Raw genomic sequence first — 26,147 nt, forward strand, 5'->3', positions numbered from 1 at the left:
GCTACACTTTGGAGTTCGTGTCGAGGATTGATTGTACACAACGCAAGAAGAGTACTGTTACACGAGACAACTTAACGTCAAGATAATGGAATTCATTGCCCTTGACAATCAACCGTTCTCTGTTGTGGGTGATGTTGGCTTTTGCTGACTGGTCGAGCACATGTACACATGTTGCCCTACCGGAGTTGCACAGTAATAGCGGCACTGCTATTAGCTTCACGACATACTATGGAACGCCGTTTGGGTCTTTGCGTGTCAAATAGACACACGTCAAATAACACAATGGCGTGTTAAATAAGCTCTTAATTTGACACGTCAAATAACAGTTATTATAGAATGTTGTGTGTTCTGAATTTGCACTTGCAAGCCAAGTGTAGCACTACTATCAGCACTGTCAAAGCTGTACAAAAAAGTCTGCAAACACTGGCCACGAACAATGTTTACAATTCTGCGTTGGTAATAAAGCATTATTTGTTTGACCGCAACTTCTGGGGTAGCTAGATTTAGCTTGGTACATAGCTAGCATCAATACAACCAGCCTTAAAGCAATGACCAGTAGAAACTGCAGTCATTTTCATTTTTCTTAGCAATGATTTAGGAATCCTTGTGAGTAAGTATTAGCAAGGTAGCCACTTGTTGTTCGCCTATTGAAATTTAACTTCTGTTCATGAAAATAAATAGCTAGCCAGCTACTTAACCCTGTTACCCAAGCTAACGTTATAAGCAGCCAGCTAGCTTCGTCTGGCTAGTGACACTCGATCAGACCGCAGACCGGGTTATGTGTTGTGAGGCTAGCCACGATTAGGCGCAATAGTGGAATTTGTGGTTTGCCTTCAAAATATAAGTACCTCTTTGAATAAAGATGCAGAAGGTTACAATTGGTGGAGTGTCATATTTAGACTAGATAATAGAGGTCGACCGATTATGATTTTTCAACGCCGATACCGATTATTGGAGGACCAAAAAAGCCGATAACGATTAATCGGCCGATATTTTTATTTTTTTAATGTATTTATATATACACTGCTCAAAAAAATAAAGGGAACACTAAAATAACACATCCTAGATCTGAATGAATGAAATATTCTTATTAAATACTTTTTTCTTTACATAGTTGAATGTGCTGACAACAAAATCACACAAAAATTATCAATGGAAATAAAATTGATCAACCCATGGAGGTCTGGATTTGGAGTCACACTCAAAATTAAAGTGGAAAACCACACTACAGGCTGATCCAACTTTGATGTAATGTCCTTAAAACAAGTCAAAATGAGGCTCAGTAGTGTGTGTGGCCTCCACGTGCCTGTATGACCTCCCTACAACACCTGGGCATGCTCCTGATGAGGTGGCGGATGGTCTCCTGAGGGATCTCCTCCCAGACCTGGACTAAAGCATCCGCCAACTCCTGGACAGTCTGTGGTGCAACGTGGCGTTGGTGGATGGAGCGAGACATGATGTGTTCAATTGGATTCAGGTCTGGGGAACGGGCGGGCCAGTCCATAGCATCAATGCCTTCCTCTTGCAGGAACTGCTGACACACTCCAGCCACATGAGGTCTAGCATTGACTTGCATTAGAAAGAACCCAGGGCCAACCGCACCAGCATATGGTCTCACAAGGGGTCTGAGGATCTCATCCCGGTACCTAATGGCAGTCAGGCTACCTCTGGCGAGCACATGGAGGGCTGTGCGGCCCCCCAAAGATATGTCACCCCACACCATGACTGACCCACCGCTAAACCGGTCATGCTGGAGGATGTTGCAGGCAGCAGAACGTTCTCTGGCAAATGCCAAACGTCCTGCACGGTGTTGGGCTGTAAGCACAACCCCCACCTGTGGACGTCGGGCCCTCATACCACCCTCAAGGAGTCTGTTTCTGACCGTTTGAGCAGACACATGCACATTTGTGGCCTGCTGGAGGTCATTTTGCAGGGCTCTGGCAGTGCTCCTCCTTGCACAAAGGCGGAGGTAGTGGTCCTGCTGCTGGGTTGTTGCCCTCCTACGGCCTCCTCCACATCTCCTGATGTACTGGCCTGTCTCCTGGTAGCGCCTCCATGCTCTGGACACTACGCTGACAGACACAGCAAACCTTCTTGCCACAGCTCGCATTGATGTGCCATCCTGGATGAGCTGCACTACCTGAGCCACTTGTGTGGGTTGTAGACTCCGTCTCATGCTACCACTAGAGTGAAAGCACCGCCAGCATTCAAAAGTGACCAAAACATCAGCCAGGAAGCATAGGAACTGAGAAGTGGTCTGTGGTCACCACCTGCAGAACCACTCCTTTATTGGGGGTGTCTTGCTAATTGCCTATAATTTCCACCTGTTGTCTATTCCATTTGCACAACAGCATGTGAAATTTATTGTCAATCAGTGTTGCTTCCTAAGTGGACAGTTTGATTTCACAGAAGTGTGATTGACTTGGAGTTACATTGTGTTGTGTAAGTGTTCCCTTTATTTTTTTGAGCAGTGTATTTAGTGTGCTTGCTGAAAACAAGACCACTCTAGCGCTCTTACATATTAATTATCCCCCTCACTCTAGCGCTTAAGCTATCAACACGAAAACAAATTTAAAACTTGTAGACTGGCTGTCAGCAGGTTGCTTGAGAAATATTTTTTATACTTGACTTTTTGTTCTACAACCATATTTGCATAAAATTCTATGCATTTCAGTGGCTATAGACTTGAATGGTAACATTTTAAAAGTTCTAGATGCTACTTCTTGAACCGTGTAAGCTATCAACTCCAAACCAATGTTGAAATGTGCAGACTGACTCAACTTCGATGTCTTGCATACAGCTTGTTGATAGTATTTATACTTTTTGAATTATAACAATTTTAAATGTGCATAAATAACATGGGTTTGAATGAGAACCATAGGAATACAGTGGTAGCTATTGAAAATGGTCCTGCTCCTCAGCCAATTAAGCTACAAGACCAACTTTAAAACATTCAAGCTATCCTAACTTCAAATGATCCTTTAAAATATACTCAATTTGAATTTGCGTAAATTGGCATAATGCCAACCATAAAAAGTGGTAGACCATTTTAAATGCTACTGATCTTTTACCATCTCAGCTGCAAACATTAACTATCATTTTCAAGTATATAAATGTAAAACTATTGACATTTGCATAAATTAGCATCATAGACTAACCCACCAACAGTAATAGTAACTCTTGAACCATTCAAGCTAGAAACCAAACCAATTTCGGGAATTGTTTTATTTCTAGTTTGATCTTGTCCTTGGATTTAAAATGTCCCCTCGAACGTTATTATTTTCACCTTCAAATAGCAAAATTCTTTAACCTTCCAAAACCAAAGTCTGTAGTACCAAGTGGTACTTATTTATGCCCTTAGACAAATCGACTCTCTCCTATTTTCCAAGTGCTTCCAACTAGCTGAGAGTGAATTAATATTTTTATTTTTTTTGCCCTTAATGAAAGTGATGGGGAAAAGAAAGGGGAAGTCAGAGGGAAGTGTAGGATACAATACATTGCAAATGAGAGATGTCATTTAGTGAGGCTTTTTGCACTACTGACGTCAGCAAAAGTATATTGCACAGTGAAGAATGAAAGGCCTTTTCCCTGCGTTCAGAGAGCTATACAGTCTGTCTGAGCGAAGCTTCCCTACTCTGCATGGCTTAGCTAAACCAGATATGCTGTGGATAAGCTGCTGCCACAAGTAATCGTACATGAAAGTCGATTATCTCCATGGTTTGGGCCCTCAAATCGGTTTCAGAACTAAATCTGTTTTACAGAACACATCCTCGACCAGTCAAATTAAAATTGTATTTGTCACATGCGCTGAATACAACAGGTGTAGACTTTACTGTGATGCTTATTTACAAGCCCTTTCCCAACAATGCAAAGCTTTTAAGTAAGAGAAATTAGCAAAATAGAAAAAGGTAATGGTAACACACTAAATTAATTATAAATAGGCAGTCCCCACCCATTTCATGTATCCCAACAGAGCAGCAAGGTTATATTTCCTTTTACAGTGCGTGCTTTGTTAAAAAACTATTTAGCAATAATATTGAAGGATGGCAGCAAGCTATCGGATTTTATTTCTCCTAAATTTACAGCATGCACTGGTGGAACTGTAATGTTGAGTTCATAGTACAAATGAGTCATTAGTGCTTTACATTTTGTAGGTGGCATGAACCCAGAGCCATAGGAAACATGTAATTAGACACCAAAATAATTAATGTCTGCACACTACAGGAAGTGGGTCCAATAGCTAAAGGAAATGATCCTGGTTTGTTAAATTGAAACAAGTCAAATTACATTCAAATAATAGGGGTGTTACTCGGTTAGCTGCTGAAAATACATATGTCATGCTTATCGGTCTATGGGTAATTTGCATTATTTTGTGGAATTATTTCTCAATCTCGATTCGTAATTAAAGCTCACCTCCCATTCGCATTTCGGGTGTATTGGCCATAGCCTGCCTACCGTTGACTATCAGCGAGTCACCCACCACTTTGCAATGTGAGCTTGAGGCAGTATAATTGCAACCGGAAAGTTTACTTTACAAATAATGAGGCATGTCTTACCTTGCTTCAAAGTAGCCTTGCAAAAATCCATCCGTAGAAATGTGGAGGCAATTTATTTTATAAAGACTTCCTCATGCCATTAACCAGCATTTCTCCCCCGTTCTAGTGTTTTTCATATCAACTCTCTTTTGTTGTCCAGAAGCCAAATGCACAATCCTAGTCATATTAGCAATCCATCATAGTTGTTGCTATTAGATTCCCCCTCTTTCTAAATTTCTAACGGAAATGTTCATCTCTATCACAACTGCTCGCATTAGGTTTAGAACTGTGTTTTCCACAAATTGCATTTTGGCAAATGTTTGAAAATTATGTTTTATTATCTGCTTGATTACAGGAGTGTTTAATAATAGGCTGTAAGATGATAGGCGTGCTATTGCTACACGTTTCCCTTAAGCTCTTAATGAGAAATGTCCGGTCCTTGTATGCATGCATAGTATAAGAGAGGAAGAGACAAAAGCAAGTGGTTTCACTCTCGCCAAAATCTGTCCAAAATAAGCCCAATATGTTTCTATGGGTTTATTTTGGGCCTAGTCTTGTCGCCTGCCTTCCCGCCTTGGGCCGACTCCCATTGTTAGGGCGGAAACATAAGCATCTCATCCTTACATACAGATCTCTAATAGTATTTTCTGTTGGTCATGTCATTCTACTGTTTGGAAACAATTTAACCGTTTGTTGACCTGTTAATAAGGGTCAGTTAGTCAGCAATAAAATTGAACGAAATTTCCATCTCTAACGTGGATGGGAATTATTTTTAGGAAAATATCCTGACTAGTAACATAGTTTAAGATGTTGATATGGTAACTTTCCCAAAATACCATGTCATTGTGCACATTCATCACTGTAGTGTTAACAGAAGTAGGCTAGCCTACAGCTGTAGTGCAGTGCATGACAGTGATGGGCATTTGGGTTTGTAAGGATAAGTGAATTGCCCAAAACCTGCATTGACAGAACATTGGTATTTGGCTGTCTTCCTGAATAGAGATTAAAGTGAGAGTCCGGAGCAAAGGATTAGCTTTACCAGTGGGAAACATCTCCTTCTGCATAATTGGATGATCATTTTCTGCTGACTACACCAGTGCTAAACTGAAAGCTGAAAGCTGTCCATAGTTTATAATTATAGATGTAAGGCTCCGGTTTCAAGTCTAGAAATTGCTGGTCTATTTGGGAAAGCCCGCTCTCTTCCCCAAGTTGACTTTAGCCTTTCTCTAAACAATGCCATGGAATCAACAGATGACGTTTGTGAAGCAATGGAGGAGGCATAGTCCTATTTTTTTGTGGGGTTGTTTTTGTTTGTCAGCTTTGGAAATATAGTTCTGGACATTTGTTGTAATCGGCTATCTTCTATTTTTTATAGAGTACACCATTAGTGAGAAGAGTGAATTTATCGTAAATAGAACAGGCATGTCAATGGATACCCTCTACTCTACTCTGTATCCTCTGATGATTCACTGCCATGAAGATATCAATCATTTCTGTGCTTTTTCCTCGAGGGCCTTTGGTCGTGGTCCTGACCTCAAGGCACTAATTGATGTCATTCAGCCACAGAGGGGGAAAACTGGAGTGCGGCATGTAAATTGGGTCAATGCTGCTGACCCACCCTTTATTCTGTGCTGTTGAGAAACCCCTTTTTGCGTTCAGGTAGATGTGCGTTAGAGAGATCTAGTTTGTTTTATTTAACATAGCGCTTAGGTCTTCAGAGAAATGGAAGGTATGTGTCTGTGACTTAGCAGCAAGATCCATTTAGAATTTCTTTAGTTATCAGTTTTCCGTATTCCAGGGCATCTTGATACTGTTAGGTGCTCTCACTCAGAGCAGGGAGACCTCTCTGTCAATAGCTGGAATGTAATAATACTTATTTTTGCTGGCAGCGTAGTGAGGGGACTGGACGTATGAAGTTGAACTAGCCTATTCCATTACAGATGTTACTTCACCCCTGCCTAAACAGTTGGCCAGATGTAAAACTGAAGCTGTTCAACTTTCAGAACATTCCTCTATACAGTATTGCATAACCCAGGCCCTGCGTGTCGTCATGCACTCATTTGTTGACTTCTGTCATCGAAAAAGACTTGGTTTCATGCATGTTAACATCAGAAGCCTCCTCCCTAAGTTTGTTTTACTCACTGCTTTAGCACACTCCGCCAACCCTGATGTCCTTGCCGTGTCTGAATCCTGGCTTAGACAGGCCACCAAAAATTCGGACATTTCCATCCCCAACTACAACATTTTCCGTCAAGATAGAACTGCCAAAGGGGGAGGAGTTGCAATCTACTGCAGAGATGGCCTGCAAAGTTCTGTCATACTTTCCAGGTCTATGCCAAAACAGTTCGAACTTCTCATTTTTAAAATCAATCTTTCCAGAAATAAGTCTCTCACTGTTGCCGCCTGTTATAGACCCCCCCTCAGCTCCCAGCTGTGCCCTGGACACCATATGTGAATTGATTGCCCATCATCTATCTTCAGAGTTCGTTCTGTTAGGTGACCTTAACTGTGATATGCTTAACACCCCGGCAGTCCTACAATCTAAGCTAGATGCCCTCAATCTCACACAAATCATAAAGGAACCCACCAGGTACAACCCTAAATCCGTAAACATGGGCACCCTCATAGATATTATCCTGACCAACTTGCCCTCCAAATACACCTCTGCTGTTTTCAATCAGGATCTCAGCAATCATTGCCTGCATCCGCTATGGGTCCGTGATCAAACGACCACCCCTCATCACTGTCAAACGCTCCTTGCCCGGGTATCCTGGAAGGATATTGACCTCATCCCGCATGCCCCTTTCAAAAAATGTAGAACTAAGAACAGATATAGCCCTTGGTTCACTCCAGACCTGACTGCCCTTGACCAGCACAAAAACATCCTGTTGCGGACTGCAATAGCATCGAATAGTCCCAGTGATATGCAACTGATCAGGGAAGTCAGGAACCAATACACGCAGTCAGTCAGGAAATCAAAGGCTAGCTTTTTCAAACAAATATTTGCATCCTGTAGCTCTAATTCCAAAAAGTTTTGGTACACTAAAGTCCATGGCGAACAAGAGCACCTCCTCCCAGCTGCCCACTGCACTGAGGCTAGGTAACACGGTCACCACCGATAAATCCATGATAATCGAGAATTTCAATAAGCCTTTCTCTATGGCTGGCCATGCTTTCCTCCTGGCTACCGCAACCCTGGCCAACAGCTCTGCCCCCCCCCCCCCCCCCCTCCACAGCTACCTGCTGCCTCCCCATCTTCTCCTTCGCCCAAATCCAGATAGCAGATGTTCTGAAAGAGCTGCAAAACCTGGACCTGTACAAATCAGCTGGGCTAGACAATCTGGACCCTCTCTTTCTAATACTATCTGCCGCCATTGTTGCAACCCTTATTACCAGTCTGTTCAACCTCTCTTTCGTATTGTCCGAGATCCCTAAAGATTGGAAAGCTGCCGCGGTCATCCCCCTCTTCAAAGGGGGTGACACTCTAGACCCAAACTGTTAGAGACCTATATGCATCCTGCCCTTGTAAAGTCCGCTACGAGGGACGACACCATTCTGTATACATCTTGCCCTTCTTTGGACACTGTGTTAACTAACCTCCAAACGAGCTTCAATACCCATACAACGCTCCTTCCGTGGCCTCCAACTGCTCTTAAATGCTAGTAAAACCAAATGCATGCTTTTCAACCGTTCGCTGCCGGCACCCACCCGCCCGTCTAGCATCACTACCCTGGATGGTTCTGACCTAGAATATGTGGACAACTACAAATATCTAGGTATCTGGCTAGACTGCAAACTCTCCTTCCAGACTCAAATTAAGCATCTCCAACACAAAATGAAATCTAGAATCGGCTTTCTATTTCGCAACAAAGCCTCTTTCACTCACGCCGCCAAACTTACCCTAGTAAAACTGCCGATCCTCGACTTTGGCGATGTCATCTACAAAATAGCTTCCAATAGACTACATCCAGTTTGCTGAGTAGAGTATCACAGTGCCATCCGTTTTGTTACCAAAGCCCCTCATACCACCCACCACTGCGAACTGTATGCTCTAGTCGGCTGGCCCTCACTACATATTCGTCGCCAGACCCACTGGCTCCAGGTCATCTATAAATCTATGCTAGGTAAAGCTCCGCCTTATCTCAGCTCACTGGTCACGATAACAACACCCACCCGTAGTATGCGCTCCAGCAGAACGAATTGCAAAAATCGCTGAAGCTGGAGACTTATTTCCCTCACCAACTTTAAACATCAGCTATCTGAGCAGCTAACTGATCGCTGCAGCTGTAAATAGCCCACCCAATCGACCTACTTTATCCCCATATTGTTTTTATTTACTTTTCTGCTCTTTTGCACACCAGTATCTCTACTTGCACATCATCATCTGCTCATTTATCACTCCAGTGTTATCTGCTAAATTGTAATTATTTTGCTACTATGACATATTTATTGCCTACCTTCTCACGCCATTTGCACACACTGTATATAGACAATTTTTTTTCCTATAGTGTTATTGACTGTATGCTTGCTTATTCCATATGTAACTCTGTGTTGTCTGTGTCGCAATGCTTTGCTTTATCTTGGCCAGGTCAAAGTTGTAAATGAGAAGAATTAGTTATTGTTCTCAACTAGCCTACCTGGTTAAATAAATGTGAAATAAATCAAATTTAAAAAATAGTTTGTGTTGCCATAGCAACAGTAGAGTGTGGTTGACCTCCAGGGGTAAGGTGGTGACTTGATGTGAAGGCCTTGCTGTTCACCTGCTGCTCTGAGCTCTCTCAACCACATGCATTATTTCAACACTTGGGAGTCCCTAACATGCTGCAAGTCAGAGCAAAGACTGTCAATACAATTCAGTCTACCTACATTGCTAGCTAACAGTAGAACGCATATGTTGCCACTCCTTGGCCTAAGGCTCCCTTAGTTACTACATTTATTAATGCTATTTCTCAAACATTAATATTAACAGGTAACCTTATTGAGAAGTCTTTGAAGGACAACACAAATGTTGCCGGATTATGCTAAGGCCACCATTTTGTCAGTCTGGTAATAACAGGTAGGCTAGACCCTTGTAGCATATTTAGCTATTAGCTAATCTAGTAGTCTGTCCTGTAGGAGGGCTGCTTAACACTTTAATCCTTTTCTGTTTGTTTACTAATCCCTCCCTCTCTACCTAGAGTTTGTAGCTTCACACGAGCTGGCTCTACGGTTTATGGTGAAGAGGGAGGGCCCAAGACTCTTGACTTGTTTTTGATGAGGACAGAGCTATAGGCTAGGCCTGATTGATTGGTAAACCCTGGCAAACACACACTAATACAGCAGAGCACTGGTGGTGAGAATGTGAGGTATTTTTATTTATTTTTAACCTTTATTTAACTAGGCAAGTCAGTTAAGAACTAATTCTTATTTACAATGATGGCCTAGGAACAGTGGGTTAACTGCCTTGTTCAGGGGCAGAACAACAGATTTTTACCTTGTCAGCTCGGGGATACGATCTAGCAACCTTTCGGTTACTGGCCCAACACTAACCACTAGGCTACCTGCCGCCCCGAATTTGGAAACATGTTATTAAATAGAACTGCTTATTAAAGCAGGGAGGGTAGAACGACATGTTATTGAGCAAAACAAAATGATTGTACTCTGACATGCGGGCCTTCGAGTCTTCATGTCTGGGGTTGAAATGTATTTATGCGCAGGTCTTTCGTTAAGAATTCCCTGCCTGTGTTTCTGAATGGTACTAGGTTCGTTGATATCGAAGACTGATCAACTTTGCGTGTGTGAGGGAGAGAAAGGGAAAGCGAGAGTTTGTTTCTGTATGGTGGTGACAAATACATGCACACACAGAGACACTTGAATGTGGCCTGGCTTGTGACAGAATATTTTTAGTATAGGACTCACTGTGATGAGTCAGTCGGGGGAGCACTGCTTGTTGTCATAAGAACACAAGATAATTTGAATGTCAAAGGCAGGCTATTCAGCCCATCTATGCTCACCATTAATCTGTTGTAAACAATAAGCTTTGTCAGTGCCACCCATGATGTTGAGGTGGAACCAATTATACCAAGTGAACAAATCAATATAAGACGCCAGTGTTTGAATAGGCATGTCCACAAAGGAAAAATTGGACCAGTGAAACAACCCTCCCTCCTAATTACCATTTAAGTGAAGACTGAAATATCTGGTTATTCTGTGAAAATCCTGTTCCCTTCAGGATATTATCATTAGTAGTCTTCTATGCAAAGTAAATAATATGAAAAAACTAGGCTAAAGCAAATGCATACTATACAAAGCTGTTTGTTGCACTAATTTGCCTTCCTCTCTCTTAACAGGGTCCTTTTTTGAGGGGCATCTTTTTCTCCCTCACCCCTTTTCCTACATTTTTATTTTTGTTTGATTTATTTTGGTGCTGTGACTTTGTCATCTCAAAGTCTGAGCACAACTACGTCAATGATTTGGGGTCAGCCGGCGCCCACTGACGGACAGAAAGGCCCTGTAGATTTCACAGCACACAGAGAGGAAACATGAGCACAACCAAGCCCAGCGGGCTCAAAGCGCCCAGCAAGATGGGTAGGTCAACGGGGGCGCCAGCCACCAAGACCACCCCCTCCACTGGTAAGAGGTCCTCGTCCCCCTTAGCACCAGCAGTTCTCCTGTCCTTGCTGCTTCTCATTAGGGCTGTGGTAGCTACAGCACCTAACCTCTGACTTTGATGTAATCAATCAGCTTAAGGTTGCAATAAAATGGGCTTTACTGCTTCATCAGTCTGGATCTGCTGATGCGGCTTGACTAGATTTGATGTAGACATGCTGATCGGTCACTGGCCATTTTGATTCCGTAGGCTATAGTATTTACCCCCAAAATCTCTCCAATATGGTGGATTAACTATATTTTTAAGTAGGAGAAATTTGTTGAATTGAGTTCACTAGAGGCTTTAGACACAGCAGGCTTGCTGTGTAAAATGTGATCCCTGTGCTGGTATTTTGTTTCAAAACATTGACAGTCAGGTCATGTGAAAATGCGACTGAAGTTTGGCCTCGTGTAAATGTCATCCAATCAACTATTTCTTTGTGCATTGCTCGGCTGTTAACATATGAGCCAGTTTATTTATATGTAGAAAATCAGGCAACCTTAATTATTGGGCCTGATCAAATGTTGACTGTAGAGTGCCTTCAGAAAGTATTCATACCCCTTGACTTATTCCACATTTTGTTGTGTTACAGCCTGAATATTTCTCACCCATGTTTTTTGTACATAATTTACGTAAGTATTCACACGAGTCAATACATGTTAGAATCACCTTGGGAGCAATTACAGCTGTGAGTCTTAATGGTAAGTCTCTAAGAGCGTTGCACACCTGGCTTGTACAACATTTAGCATATTATTATTATTTTTTAATTCTTCAATCTTTGTCAAGTTGGTTGTTGATCATTGCTAAACAACGATTTTCAAGTCTGGCCATAGATTTTAAAGCCGTCCAAAAAATATATAGTTTTTCATTTTTACAGCGGTTTGAAGCTGGTGGACCAAAACCGAAAGTAACTTTTCTTTTGGTCCACCAGCTTCAAAAAGCTGTTAGAAATAATATTTTTTGTAATTAAAAAGATCTTTCCACAACGATTTTGATGGTACAATGATTCCCTACACTATTAGTGCATGTTTTCTCACATAAACAGTGTAGAATTTTAACAACCAGGAAATTACGATTTCCACTAGATAACACGTCCACAAAGTCAGAACAGCTTTCCCAGTTTGACAACAGATGCCACTCCGGCGGGAGAAATCAATAGGTGAATTTCACAGCCAATTACAACACTGACGGGTAAGTAATACTGTGAAACACCATCATTCCACTATTTGCGCCAGATATATTATGGACATTTTCTGAAATAACAATGCAATTATTCTAAGAAATCCTGTGTGTAGCATCTTTAAGTCAAAACTGTAACTAGGCCACTCAGGAACATTCAATGTCGTCTTGGTAAGCAACTCCAGTGTATATTTGGCCTTGTGTTTTTGGTGATTGTCCTGCTGAAAGTTGAATTTGTCTCCCAGTGTCTGTTGGAAAACAGACTGAACCAGGTTTTCCATAAGGATTTTGCCTATGCTTAGCTCTATTCCGTTTATTTTTATCCAATAACACTCCCTAGTCCTTGCAGATGAACAGCATAACCCATAACATGATGCAGCCACCACCCTGCTTGAAAATATGAAGAGTGGTACTCGGTGATGTTGGTGGATTTGCGCCAAACATAACGCTTTGTGTTTAGTACATGAAGTTAATTTCTTTGCCTAATATTTTGCAGTTTTGCTTTAATGCCTTATTGTAAAAAAGATGCATGCTTTGGAATATTTTTCATCTGTACAGGCTTCTTTTTCACTCTGTCATTTAGGTTAGTGTTGTGGAGTAACTACAATGTTGTTGAACCGTCCTCCGTTTTCTCCTATCACAGCCATTAAACTCTAACTGTTTTAGTTACCATTGGACTCATGGTTAAATCCCTGAGCGGTTTCCTTCCTCTCCAGCAACTGAGTTAGGAAGGACAACTGTATCTTTGTAGTGACTGGGTGTATTAATACACCATCCAAAGTGTAATTAATAACTTCACCATGCTCAAAGGAATATTCAATGTCTGATTTATTTATTTTTAACAATCTTCCAATAAGTGCCCTTTGCGAGTTATTGGAAAACCTCCCCTGGTCTTTGTGGTTGAATCTGTGCTTGAAATTCACTGCTCAACTGAGGGACCTTCCAATTATCTGTATGTGTGGGGTACAGAGATGAGGTAGTCAAAAAAATGTTAAACACTATTATTGCACACAGAGTGAGTCCATGCAACTTATGTGACTTGTAAGCAATGTTTTACTCCTGAACTTATTTAGGCTTGCCATAACAAAGGGGTTGAATACTTATTGACTTGACATTTCAGCTTTTCATTTTTAATGAATTTGTAAAAATGTCTAACATAATTCCACTTTGACATTATGGGCTATTGTGTGAAGGCCAGTGACACAATTTCAAATGAATACATGATAAATTCAGGCTAATAACAAAATGTGGAAAAAGTCAAGGGGTGTGAACTTTCTGTAGGCACTGTACGTAACATATTTCACTCTTGGAACTATTGAATAGCAGGGTAAAGGTGTCATGTTCTGTGAGCTAACTCCTTCATGTTAGCTCAGCTCGCCATGGACCAACTTTAGTGGAGTTGGCACACTGGCAGTAATTGGATGATTTCCACCTGTTTCCATGCAGCCGGATCCAAAGTAGCTGCAGCCGACAAGTCCACTCCAGGTAGCGGTGCAGCTGGGACACAAGATGGCGGGGAGAACTTCCAGGTTGGGGAGCGAGTGTGGGTGAATGGGAACAAACCTGGCGTGGTGCAGTTCCTGGGGGAGGCTCAGTTTGCACCAGGACAGTGGGCCGGCATAGTGTTGGATGAGCCCATTGGGAAGAACGATGGCTCGGTGGCAGGGGTGCGCTATTTCCAGTGCGAGGCCATGAAAGGGATATTCACCCGTCCCTCCAAGCTGTCCTACACAGAGGGCGAGGCCAACGGGACTCAGACAGCACCTCCGTCCCGGGCTGGGTCGCCCACCCCCTCCACCGCCAGCCTGGCCTCTCCCTCTGTCAAAAAAGCCTCAACTGCAACGCCAGTCACTCCAGCCTCCAACCTGGCACGCACAAACAGCGAGTCCATCTCCAACCTCTCAGACACCAGCTCGGTCAAAAAGGGGGAGAGGGAGCTGAAGAATGGAGACCGTGTTTTGGTAAGGCTTAGTTAATTTACACTTTGAATGAAGCTGTTATTTTGGATCAGGTAGCTTTTATCCTGAAGCCAGTTATGCAAGTTTGTCTCAAATGTTCCTCCTCGCCTCCTACCCCTGTTCCAGGTTAGAGAGGGCTAAGCCCCCGCCCCATCCCCACCCCCTCCTCTTGCCCCTTGTGTGACCACAAATGCTGTAAATACAGGCTGGTCTCAGAGTCACACGACTGACCACTCCTCCCTCTCACCATGGTAATCTCTCAGGAATGTGTCTGCGGAACACAACCTCCTCCCACCTCCTTCCCAACTTCTCATTGACCAATGAGAACATCCGTTCTAACACTCCTCAGTGAGCTCAGTTTCTGTGTATAGTCCCTCTGTTCACAGCCAAGCTCTGTCCTCGTATGAGCACCTTCCGTCCTGAGTGTGTTGTCCAAGGCCCCTCTTTCTCTCTCTCCGTCAGCCTCGGGCTGTGTAACACATTGTGTTAAGAGGAAGTGTCACCCACGCTCAGAGGAAGGGAGGGTGCTTTTCTCACCACAGTATTCCTCACTTCTCCCTTTAGAGCAGTGGTCAAAAACCGGTAGATCGCGATACTGGTCGATCTCCCAAGGCGTTACTAGTTGATCACCAAACGTTTCTGTAAAAAAACGAAGGATAAAGCGTTCCGTTGCTATTACAGCAAAGAGCTGCTGTTTTTAATGAGTAAGTCATGTTTAAATTGTTATTCAACACTGCCAACACTTTGTTCAAAGATTTTATAAGCCATAAAGTGTGCGTTCTTCCTACTTCCACTCACGCTACAATCATCATTGCAGCTACAATGAATTAGTATAGCAAAGTGTTCCGATAAGCTTGGGTTATTATTAGTGGCTTGTCTTTTTTAATATTGATGAATATTTAACTGTCTCTGGTCATAGGAGTAACCATATGAATTTGTGCATGAGGCAGAAATAATGCAGTGTGACTTGTTTCACCATCAGCTGGAAGACTGTCCCCCTTTCTCAGCAAATGGAGAGAGAGCGGCGGGACGGTGAGTCGGTTGAGAGGCAGCCTCACCGCTGCTCCTTCCCTCCCCTCAGACAGGCCATCAGTCCCCCAAAAATAATAACGCTAATTATTATGCTCACTTAGCTGTGCCTCACAAGTAATACAACAAATGATCTATTACCAAATATTTTCTAAATGGTCTGAGAAGAACAACAGGGTAATTCAAGCATATCCAATATGCAGTGATAATGTATTGGGCCTATAGCCTACTGCACAAACCTAATTGTTACAGAACTGTTTTTAATAGGTTAATGTTGCATAGGCTTACGTTTTTTTTGGCCTTGTTTAAAACAAATTTGAGCGGTAGATGTCAGCTTGCATTTTGACTTAGAAAGTGATCACTGCTTTAGAGCATTGTAAAAGGAAACGCTGACGATGCATTTATCAGCCCTGTGATGTTGAAAGGTTGACAGGTTGCATGTATTGATTATAATGATGATGATTCTTATTGTTATGTACTGTTGCCTTGGTGGTTTTATCTCATGCCAAGCTAGTTACCCTCTAGGTGCTTTGAGATTCTTTCAGTAATGAAAGCGCTCTAAAATAAATATATATTTTTTTTATTAGGCTTTTCTTTGCACATTCTCTGCAGGTTGGTGGCACAAAAGCTGGTGTGGTTCGCTTTCTTGGTGAAACAGACTTTGCCAAGGGAGAGTGGTGTGGTGTGGAACTGGATGAGCCCCTGGGAAAGAACGATGGGGCAGTGGCAGGAACCAGGTAATCAGACCAGAGAGGATTATCACACAGGCTTGAGAAACATGCCACTCTGGCAACCAGTTTGTTTAAAAGAGAGTTAAGTACCGCCAAGTCTTATGGGTGTTATTTGTATATAATACTTTTTTTGGGGGGGGCGCAATGACATCTGTTTTTTTCTTATCCCCTTCATTTGTATTTCCTCAGATACTTTCAATGCCAACCCAAGTATGGCCTGTTTGCCCCAGTCCACAAGGTCACGCGCATTGGCTTCCCCTCCACCACGCCGGCCAAGGCAAAGACCACGGTGCGGAAGTTGGTGGCCACTCCCTCGAGCCTGAAACGCAGCCCCAGTGCCTCATCCATCAGCTCCATGAGCTCTGTGGCCTCCTCCGTCAGCGCCAAGCCCAGCCGCACAGGCCTGGTGAGGCGCGCACACACACTCATAAGTGCATCCACATACACAACTGCAGAGCAACAAGATGTCTGTTCTTTAATTGGTCTTGTCTTTTGCTGTCCTGAGTAGAACTCACCCCCCCCCCCCCCATTAACCAGTCTAAACACTCTTCTACCCACCCCCCCACCACAGCTGACAGAAACGTCATCCCGGTACTCGAGAAAGATCTCTGGCACCACAGCAGTTCAGGAGGTGCTGAAGGAAAAGCAGCAGCACATCGAGCAGCTGATGGCAGAGCGTGACATGGAGAGGGCAGAGGTGGCCAAGGCAACCACCCATGTGGGCGAGGTGGAGCAGGAACTGACCCTGCTGAGAGAGGACCAGGATCAGGTCAATACACACAGAGTTCCTCCTCATGGTTTACACACACACGAACATTCGCCCTCAGGATTATTTACACACACATTTCCCCACAGATAAGTCTCAGGACGTTCCAGTTTTGGAACGTGTACTCTCATCTGCAAAAGTGTGTTATGTCATACATGACCATGACAAACCTAATGTGAGGAGGACCCATGAAAACACCTTAATGCTGTACCTCACATACTCATGTCACAAAAACCTCTGCACTGCCATCTGCTGTCAATGAGAAAACACTTGTTTTTACAGCCAACTGCCGGATGCATAGCGGCCTTCCATAATGTTGTTTTTTCATGAGTGTCTCTCAACTTATATTCATGATCTGTTTTAATGAATGCATATTCATGTGTTGTGAAGATGGAGGCCAAGATGGACCAATTACGCACCCTGGTGGAGGCTGCTGACAAGGAGAAGGTTGAGCTGCTCAATCAGCTGGAGGAGGAGAAGAGGTGAGGCTTCAGAGGGGTGTGGGGTGAAGGGAGTCCAGGGGGTATGGGGTCTAACTATGGGTATAACTAACTATGTTCTGATGGTGTGTTATAAGGTTATCAGTACAGTATCACAGGGGGAAAAGACATGAATTATGCAGGTCAGATTGAAACCCTGTTTCAAACCCTTGATCCATGATTCCTTTTCAGACCTCTTATGTTAAATGTTCCTGAACTATAATCTGAAGTGTGCTCTGTGTGATAGGAAAGTGGAAGACCTCCAGTTCCGTGTGGAGGAAGCTTGCATTACCAAAGGAGACCTGGAGGTAAACACACACACACTTCTACACAAACTCAAAAATATGTATACAGTTTTCCTTTCTAATGCTATGGAGCATCTTTGATTTACATGTCCGTATCTCAAGTTAAAATCGCCCCCTAAGTGACTGGAATTAATCCATTTGATGCTGAGGTGAATCAGAAATCCACCAACACTGCAACTCATCAGGACTGCCGTTGAAACTCCTTGTCTTGTCAAACTGAGACATTTTGATGTAAAAGCATCCTGTTCTGATGAGAGTGCAGACTAGAGTCCATCTCTGGAATTAAAAGTCACTCCGCAACATCCCTGCTCCCGATCCCTGAGATTAAAGTGGTAGGGTATACATTAGATTCTAACATAATGAATGAATAAATCTTATTGAAGGTCCCTATTTGGCTACTCTGTATACATTTCATCAACAGGTTGGCCACCGGCTTGTGATTTTAAGTTGGCAAGTGAGTGATTGGTGTCCTTGTCAGTGACATGTCCTTAATCTAGTATGCCAAGTACTGAGCATGAATATTCTCTGCAGTCTGTCTACACCAGAGATCTGTCCTGCCCAGTGCCCACAGTCCTATTAGGTTTGTTGCATGGCATGATCGATGCCATCTCATATGCCCAGTAAAATGAGACACAAGACTGAAATCTCATTCTCTCTATCGTGTGACAGTAAGATCCTCCATGGAGCAGAGCTGTCAGAATCAGACCTGACTGAGCCTGGCTCTGATGTTCTTTTAGTGTCCATGACGTCATGCTTTTGTAGAGGATCTGCCTGAGCACGGCACTGTGCAGACTCGCTGATCTACAAATAACTAAACTATTATCCGTGTATTGTCATTCTTCCAAATATGCGCAGTGCCTTGCTTAGACCGATCTTCACAAACCTGGAGGTCTTCCTCATTTCATGATTATGTAGCATGTGGATATTAACACAGCTTGAATGTTCCCAACGTGTTTTTGGAACACTGTTTGCTTGAAATAAACACAGGAGCCTAGGATCATTTTAGGAATTAGTTGGTGTTTATTTCTTTCCTGCTACCCTCTTGCTAAGAAATGTCAGTGGCACATCAGACTGTAAGGTTTGCATACTGTTTTTCACCATCACTCTAGTGCTATTTGATGGAAATGTGGGCTATTTCTTGGAAAACAACTTACTTTTTCTGCCTCTCCCTTGGCTAACCATATCTTTGTTTACGGAGCAGAGACTGGGAAGCAAGTGGACCCGGGGCTGTTTAATATGTACACGTCTGATCAAAGGATTTGTGTCATTATCTATCCCACAGTGCAACTCCAATCAGGGGACCATCCCAATTACCCTGATGGCGTCCCACATCAAATGTTATCTTTAAAAATGAGTGCTACAGGGTTAGAAGTAATACCCCTTTTTTATCTTCCTTTGATTGCATACTAACGGTCTCTGTACTACTTACTGCAAAAAATGTATTTTTCACATGCATGCAGCTTTAAAAAAAACAAAAAAAACAAATCAACACAGCAAATGTTTTCTGTTGATTTCAAGCAATTGACAGTGTACTAATGTTGTCCTGTAACTGCTTCAGTCAGTGACGTTACTGCTTCTTTTTCTTCTCCTCTTGTTCATGTTGGCCCAGTGCTAAGCATGGAACCACTGGAGATGCTCCCCTCCACCATCTCACAGCCTAGTCACGGTCTTGAGCTCCAACCTTCCTATTGCCATCTGTTGAAACCAGAAGTAAATGTTCTGCACTTGGTAGCAATTCAATTAGGTGCATTTTAATGTTAAACTTAATGAATCGGTCCGGGGGGTGAACTAGTATATTTTTTTAAATACGTTTTGCCCCATTCTACAGTTATTATATATTTATTTTTACTGATTTCTGTTCTAAGTAGTTTAATGACTGTACATGGTTTCTGATATTGTTTTATCAGCTGATCAGTGATCTTATACTCACTAAACAAATGGGCGTGATCACAAAAGAGAGCGAGCGCAGTGTTGCTGTTACAACCTGCCACGGCATTGCCATTTCATGTAAATAGTTAAGTTTCATCTCCCTTTCCTGTTCACATGAATGTGCAGAAAGGACCTCAAAATCATAGAGTAAAGCAGGAGATGGGGGGGGGGGGGGGGCAAAAACATGCCAACAGTGCTTTCTCTTTTTATGTGCAGTCACGTCCATTTCGATTTGCACTCATTTGCTGGCTCACTCACTCAGTAGTTCACACATACTTCTATGCATTCCTTCCTAGTCTTTCCCTTTGGTTGTTCACAAGGTCATTCTGCATGGATTCCTCTAATCACAACCAACAACTGCACATCTATAAGCATAGCACATCTCCCCTGCTGCTTCTATCATATCCTCTTATCACCACCTCCAGCTACATCCCCAATGCTCACCTGTGCTAGGCATGGGATCTGCATGGGGTACCCTTTTCCTTCCCCTCCCTCCCTCTTCCTCTGTCTGCGTTGGGCTGGCATGTGATGGTGGCACTGGTTTTGTTCTCTTCCTCTCCCCTTCTTTACTAACAGACGCAGACCAAACTGGAGCATGCCCACATTAAGGAGCTTGAACAGAGCCTGCTCTTTGAAAAGACCAAAGCTGAGAAACTCCAGAGAGAGTTAGAAGACACTAGGGTAATGGATCTTGCTCTGCACAGTGGTGCGTTTGGAAAGAGGGGTGGAGTGTGGATGGTACCAGGGGTAATGGTGCAACTCTTGGGAGGGTGTACAATGGGTTACAGAGGATCTCCAAATACCTGTTGCACTGGCTTCCATATGCTGTTTTTCTGCCCATTTCTGCCATAGAGGCTTGTGGATGGGGAGTTGGTATTTAACTGCATTTGAATGTCTCTAAGCAAACATTGAATGGTGTAGTTGACTAATCTTTTTACTTGCTAGCAAGTAGCAATTAAGAATATTAATTGCTATTAATTGTATTTAGAATACAATCCTGTTCTTTTTAGATTTGCCGTTTTCTGGGTAAAACCTAGACTTACACTTTGGCCATGTCAGGGCCCCACTACATATAGGATCATTAGGGTTCTCCATCGTGGGGTTATTCACTTGCCTCTTTCTCCATGTTTTCTTCTGCCCACTGTCTCCACAGCTTTTGTGGTGCAACATGGTAGCCAGACAGCACCCCTATACCCAACCATCCGTTGCTCCCAGTTGGCCTTTGTCCCCCCCAATCCTACCAGCCCCAATTGTCCTGCCCATCTGGGATCCCCCACCTCTTGCGAGTCTATTTCCTGCTCCCACCCCTTAACAATGCTTTTATGCGTCTGTCAGGGGTTTCACAGCCAATGATGGAGTATTGAACTGCCATCCTCAAGGGCCATAGTCTCTGCTGGTTTAGTTTTTCCCCTGGTTCTTAATTAATCATTTGACGTCATTAGTTGGGGGAGAGAGTCTTAACTATCAAGTTTCTCTGGCCTAAATTGACCCCTGATATAAACGTAAGGATGAAAACCAGTAGAAGCTGCAGCATTTGGGGACAGTAGTTCAATACACAATAATTATGTGTGATGACTGATATGGTTCCAGCTTATATCCACTAGAGGGCGGTGTAGTACTTCAACTGTAGGCATTTTATGCTAATGTGGGTCTGCTCTGTTACTTTCATTGCGCTACTACTGCAACTATGAAGGACGTGTGTAAAGGACTTTCTTAGAAAAATATTGACCCATGTAAACCTGTCTGATGACAAGGGGCTTCAACAGCTACCCTCTTGTCCTGCCAGTACACACACAATCACAATGTTTCCATAGGTTGAAGAACATGGTTTTGTTTGAGACAGAGTTGTGCCATCCCATAGGTGGCCACGGTGTCAGAGAAGTCCCGCATCATGGAACTGGAGAGGGACTTGGTGCTGAGGACCAGGGAGGTGGCTGACCTGCGGCTGCGTCTGGAGGTCCAGCAAAGCACGGAGGGCTCCGACTCCACCACCCCCCCTCTTCTGGAAGAGGTGAGCTCTCTGAGGGCTCAGCTGGCCTCTCAAGCAGACCAGCAACGGGTTGAGCTGGCTGGGCTGAAGGAGACGCTGGCAGCGGAGGAGAAGGCCCACAATGAGGCAGTGTCTCAGTTCCAAGTCTCTTCCACCAAGATCTCCACAGACAACGAGCAGTTGAAGCTGCGCCTCAGCCAGAACGAGAAGGAGAAAGCAGACGTCATAGAGCTGTGGCGCTCCAAGCTGGAATCTGCCATCGCCTCACACCAGCAGGCCATGGAGGAGCTGAAGGTGTCCTTCAGTAAAGGGGCCGGTTCCAAGACGACAGAGCTGGTGGAGACCAGGAGTGCCCTGGAGAGGCTGAAGGTGGAGCACAAGCAGGCACTGGAGGAGGCGGGAGCCAGGTGTGAGGCAGAGGCTGCAGCCCGGGCACGGGAGACAGGGGAGCTCAACAAACAGCTGCTGGTCGTGTCGGAGGAGAAGGAGTGCCTGGAGGAGAGCCTGCGGTCCAGTGTGGAGAGTGCTGAGGAGCAGCACCTGGTGGAGATGGAGGATGTGCTGGGCAAACTGCACACTGCTGAGCTGAAGGTAAATGAGCTGGAGGAGCATGAAGCTAAGCTTGTCCAGCAGACCCAGGACAGTGCCAAGGAGGTCCAGGAGCAGGTGGCAGCTATGGAGGCCCTGCAGTCCCAGGCAGGCCAAGGTAACCAAGCTCTCCAGAACCTGAGGACCCAGCTGGATGAGGCCCAGAGCCAAGCTCGCTCACAGGGCAACAGGGTAGGTCCATACCCACGCCATACTACCATTGTCCATGACAATATTCAGTTTCTATTTTGTGAGTTTTCCAGAAAAATAAGCGTGAGACACACCTGTGGTATTTGATGTTGTAATAATTGAACCCTACCTTCAAAGCAATTTACTTTTGTTTCATTTTATTCATTATTAGCTTTTCCTTCATTTTGTCACTCATCATTTTTCCCCCCTTCAAAATGTTCTCCATGTCCATGGTGTCGCCCCCTGGACTGTGGCTGTAGGTCAGTGAGTTGAACTCTGAGCTGGAGGGTAAGCAGCAGGAGCTCCTCTCCTTGCAGCAGAGCCTGACCTCTGTGCTGCAGGACAAGGTCTCCTTGGAGCAAGAGCTGGGCAACCTGGTGAGTACTAGGACTTACGACTGGTGTTGTGGCGCCAGGGGTTGGGAATGGGTGGCCTTGCATGACTGATGGGACTGTAGAGCTCAAGGTAAGCTCAGGTATGGAAGAGCATAGCATTGAAATTCTTGCTTTTTGTTTTCATGGGAATGATAAAAAGTATCTACTTTCTATTACACACTTACGATACCATCAAAGATATAATCCTTAAATACAAATGTTGGTTAAATAACTTGTGTAGAACATTATTATTAGTTGTCAATCATTTTGAGGTTTGTCATGGAAAACTCTTGACTTAAGCATGCACAAATGTATTCAATAAAGTTTTATTTCCTCAGAAACAAAAACTGTCAGAAAGCACAGACAATCAGGCTAAGTCAACACAAACTATTCAAGGTAAATATATTAACTTTTTTCATGTATCAACGTTACAGGATGTTTGACCTGTAACAACGTTAGTCTTTGTTTTCTTATTACTTGGGTTACGTGGGTTTTTATCTGCAAGACATATTTTCCTAGAAAGAAAATGTTGACTTCAAGCTAATCTAATGATGAGCAACGATGTGGTTTTCTGCAAATAATTCATTATATTGGTCCACATGGCCAAGCAGTAGACAGTAGATTAGTGCTAAGAACTTGAATGATGCAAGCTGATAGTGTCAGTCTAAATTCCCTCATTCTGTCAGAGTTGCTTCAGAAGCTTAGCAAAAAAAAGAGCACTCAGAGGCTCTTAGAAGCCAACTTGCAGGTTAGAACACTGGCCAGCACTACCCTTCAGTACACACAGCTCAATATGACCATTCTCCCTACGTACATTCAGTAATGTAACTTTGCCACCTACACCAGGGGTTTCCAAACCTGATTGTTTTTGTAGTCTTGAGTTTCTGCTAGATAAACCAGGTTGTGATTACTGAATCAATGTCTGAATGAAAAGGGCAACCACAACCTGTTTTGAGAAAGTTATCCCTGACCAACACCACAAAATATCACCAATGTTTTACAAAAATAATCACTATAGAGTCTGAGTTAGTCATGATGTTTATATTGTGTAACAAATTGGCTGTGTACAGTATGTGTGCTTGTGTATGTGGATTGAGGCTTGTTACCCATGACTGAATTATGTTTTCCTCTCACTCAGGGCTGGAGAGGAAGCTAAAGGCTGGAGAGGAGAGGCTTGATCAGCTCGCAAACGAAAAGGCCAAGCTCCAAAGTGACATCTCAGACATGATGAAGTCATCAGGCGACAGTTCAGCACAGCTTACCAAAATGAATGAAGACATCACTCAGAAAGAAAGGTACACAATGAAATGTCACAAACAAAGGTGTTCTCAAACATATTAAAGTAGTTAAATGGCTTACTCTCATCTGAGAAGTCCACAATCCGGTTTCCTCCAGTGCCAATATTTAATGAGAGTATGACAACAATGCACAAAACCTGTCCATCGCCCTGGTTTATCAGTTCTTCAGTTTCAGTCTAAAACGGTTTGAATCTGTCCTCTACAATGAAGCCACAGTTTGTTTGAATGCCACCCGTCTCATTTGGTCAGAGATTGATCTCCCCCTCCTTCCCCTTTACCAGGAGGCTGGAAGAGTTACAGACCCAACTCGCAGAGGAGAAGGACCGGGCTGCATGTTCTGAGGAGCAACAACAGCAGGAAGTTGCCCAGAAGGAGCAGGAGCTGAAGGGGGCCAGAGACGAGCATCAGGGCCAGCTAAGCAACCTGCAGGGGAAAATCACACAACTGGTGATTGAAAATCCAGAGATGGCTTTGAGATGTTGATGATTGGGATAAAGTAGATGATTAGATGTAAAGAGAAGAGGTTTGTTGTAAAACGGCCTACATTTTTCAGGAATAGACGTTTTACTGTCTCTAACCCAAACACTGAAATAATCTACCACTGTCCCCCTACCAAACAGCAAATGATTGCTGTTAGTTACTGTCTCCTTCATTTTATGTTGTGTGTAGGAGAAGAGTTTGCAGCAGGGTGAGGCCCAGGCCAAGGATCTTCAAACCTCCCAGCAGAAGGCCCTGTCTGAGGCCTCAGAGCACCATGCCAAGCAGCTCCAGGAGCTGCAGGGTCAGGCTGACAAGACCAAGCAGGAGCTGAGTGTCTCCAGGGAGAAGGCCCAGGAGCTGGAGAGGCTGGTGACTGAGCTGCAGCCTTACAAAGAGAAGGCTCAGGTGAGCACCCACCATATAATTATCAGGACCACCATGTTTAATGTTCTCAGGAGGAGCTGCCTTTTTGTACAAAAAAATCGTGCTGCTTCGCGTTAGGTTTCTTTAGGTTGACTGAAGTATTAAGTGAGATAATTTTTCCAGTGTAGTCCTATCCACTTTCTGTAAGAGATGTCAGTAGCACCTTATTTTACAGTACAGAAATGACTTGGCTATTATTATGTCGTTACCATTTGACTATGTTGTTTCCAAGTCAAATAAAGTGTTTCCTGAAGTGGTCTATGGTTAGGTTTGATATTCACTTGATGGTAATTAGACCACCTCACTTCTAATGTCTGGGTAGTAATCATACTGTATGAAGGAGGAAGGAAGGTAAGAAGTAGCTGAAGTCCGTATTACTTTCATGAAAGGTTGACTGTTAGAACAATTATGGCATAGCACAGTGACCTCATTCTTTGAATTCATAAAAAAAAACACCAAAAATTCATGTTAGTGTTTTATCTGCTCATATTATTGCTTTTTGATAATAACTGTTTATTCAAGCCCATTGCACCATGTAATATATCATATTTGTTGTCATATATGCACCATCTTCATTTCAGCATTGACTGTGTGGCTATGTTGTGGTGTGGTTTTAGGGCCTACTTTGAAAGCAGAGGCACACCTTAGATATAAAAAAAACTGATGTTGACATTTTAATTCATGCTTCAATAATCTTGATTAACTGGATGTAGTAACCACATAATTGTTAGTGGTTTAATTAGTGTCGTTTCACGATGAGTAGCCGGTATGTAAAGTGTAGGGCTTCAGTCTGTGCTCACCATTTATGGGTTGTTCCACAATTTCAATCCCTTTTTGGTAGCGTAATTTGTTGAAAAAAAGCTTTTTATTTCACCTAATTTTAACATTCTGTCATGAAGAACACATCTTCAACTCAATAAAAAAAACATGTTTTCCCATTTACTATAATATGTGTATTTTTAAGTGCCAAGTAAAGTAACAGAGTTGACCGTAACGGGGTTGACGATTTAATCTTAAATCAGCCATAAACCCCTTGTGACAGGGGGAATGGTATCTTCTTGTGTGCAACAAGGAGGGGCAATTGAATACAAGCTTCACAATGTACAGTTGAAGTCGGAAGTTTACATATACCTTAGCCAAATACATTTAAACTCAGTTTTCCCAATTCCTGACATTTTAATCCTAAATGTCATGTCCCTGTTTTAGGTCAGTTAGGATCACCACTTTATTTTAAGAATGTGAAATGTCAGAATAATAGTAGAGAGA

At 43.3% G+C, this 26,147-nt stretch overlaps 1 protein-coding gene across 2 annotated transcripts in view; it reads left to right on the forward strand.

The window, feature by feature from the left end:
* The window catches only part of clip1a (CAP-GLY domain containing linker protein 1a), a 51,159-nt gene that overhangs the window by 4,744 nt on the left and 20,268 nt on the right, over positions 1-26,147 (forward strand). For both annotated transcript variants that reach the window (XM_071353067.1, XM_071353068.1), the window contains exons 2-15: positions 10,865-11,147; positions 13,789-14,303; positions 15,942-16,066; positions 16,250-16,466; positions 16,632-16,829; positions 17,217-17,308; positions 17,553-17,613; positions 20,116-20,220; positions 21,401-22,309; positions 22,567-22,683; positions 23,019-23,076; positions 23,819-23,975; positions 24,260-24,425; positions 24,648-24,863. In XM_071353067.1, the coding sequence (XP_071209168.1) occupies positions 11,057-11,147; positions 13,789-14,303; positions 15,942-16,066; positions 16,250-16,466; positions 16,632-16,829; positions 17,217-17,308; positions 17,553-17,613; positions 20,116-20,220; positions 21,401-22,309; positions 22,567-22,683; positions 23,019-23,076; positions 23,819-23,975; positions 24,260-24,425; positions 24,648-24,863 (3,027 nt within the window). In that variant the 5' untranslated portion in view covers positions 10,865-11,056. The remainder of the gene's footprint in view (positions 1-10,864; positions 11,148-13,788; positions 14,304-15,941; positions 16,067-16,249; positions 16,467-16,631; positions 16,830-17,216; positions 17,309-17,552; positions 17,614-20,115; positions 20,221-21,400; positions 22,310-22,566; positions 22,684-23,018; positions 23,077-23,818; positions 23,976-24,259; positions 24,426-24,647; positions 24,864-26,147) is intronic.

The sequence above is a fragment of the Salvelinus alpinus genome, chromosome 19 (genome assembly GCF_045679555.1).
Source record: "Salvelinus alpinus chromosome 19, SLU_Salpinus.1, whole genome shotgun sequence".
NCBI classification, from domain to species: Eukaryota; Metazoa; Chordata; class Actinopteri; order Salmoniformes; family Salmonidae; genus Salvelinus; species Salvelinus alpinus.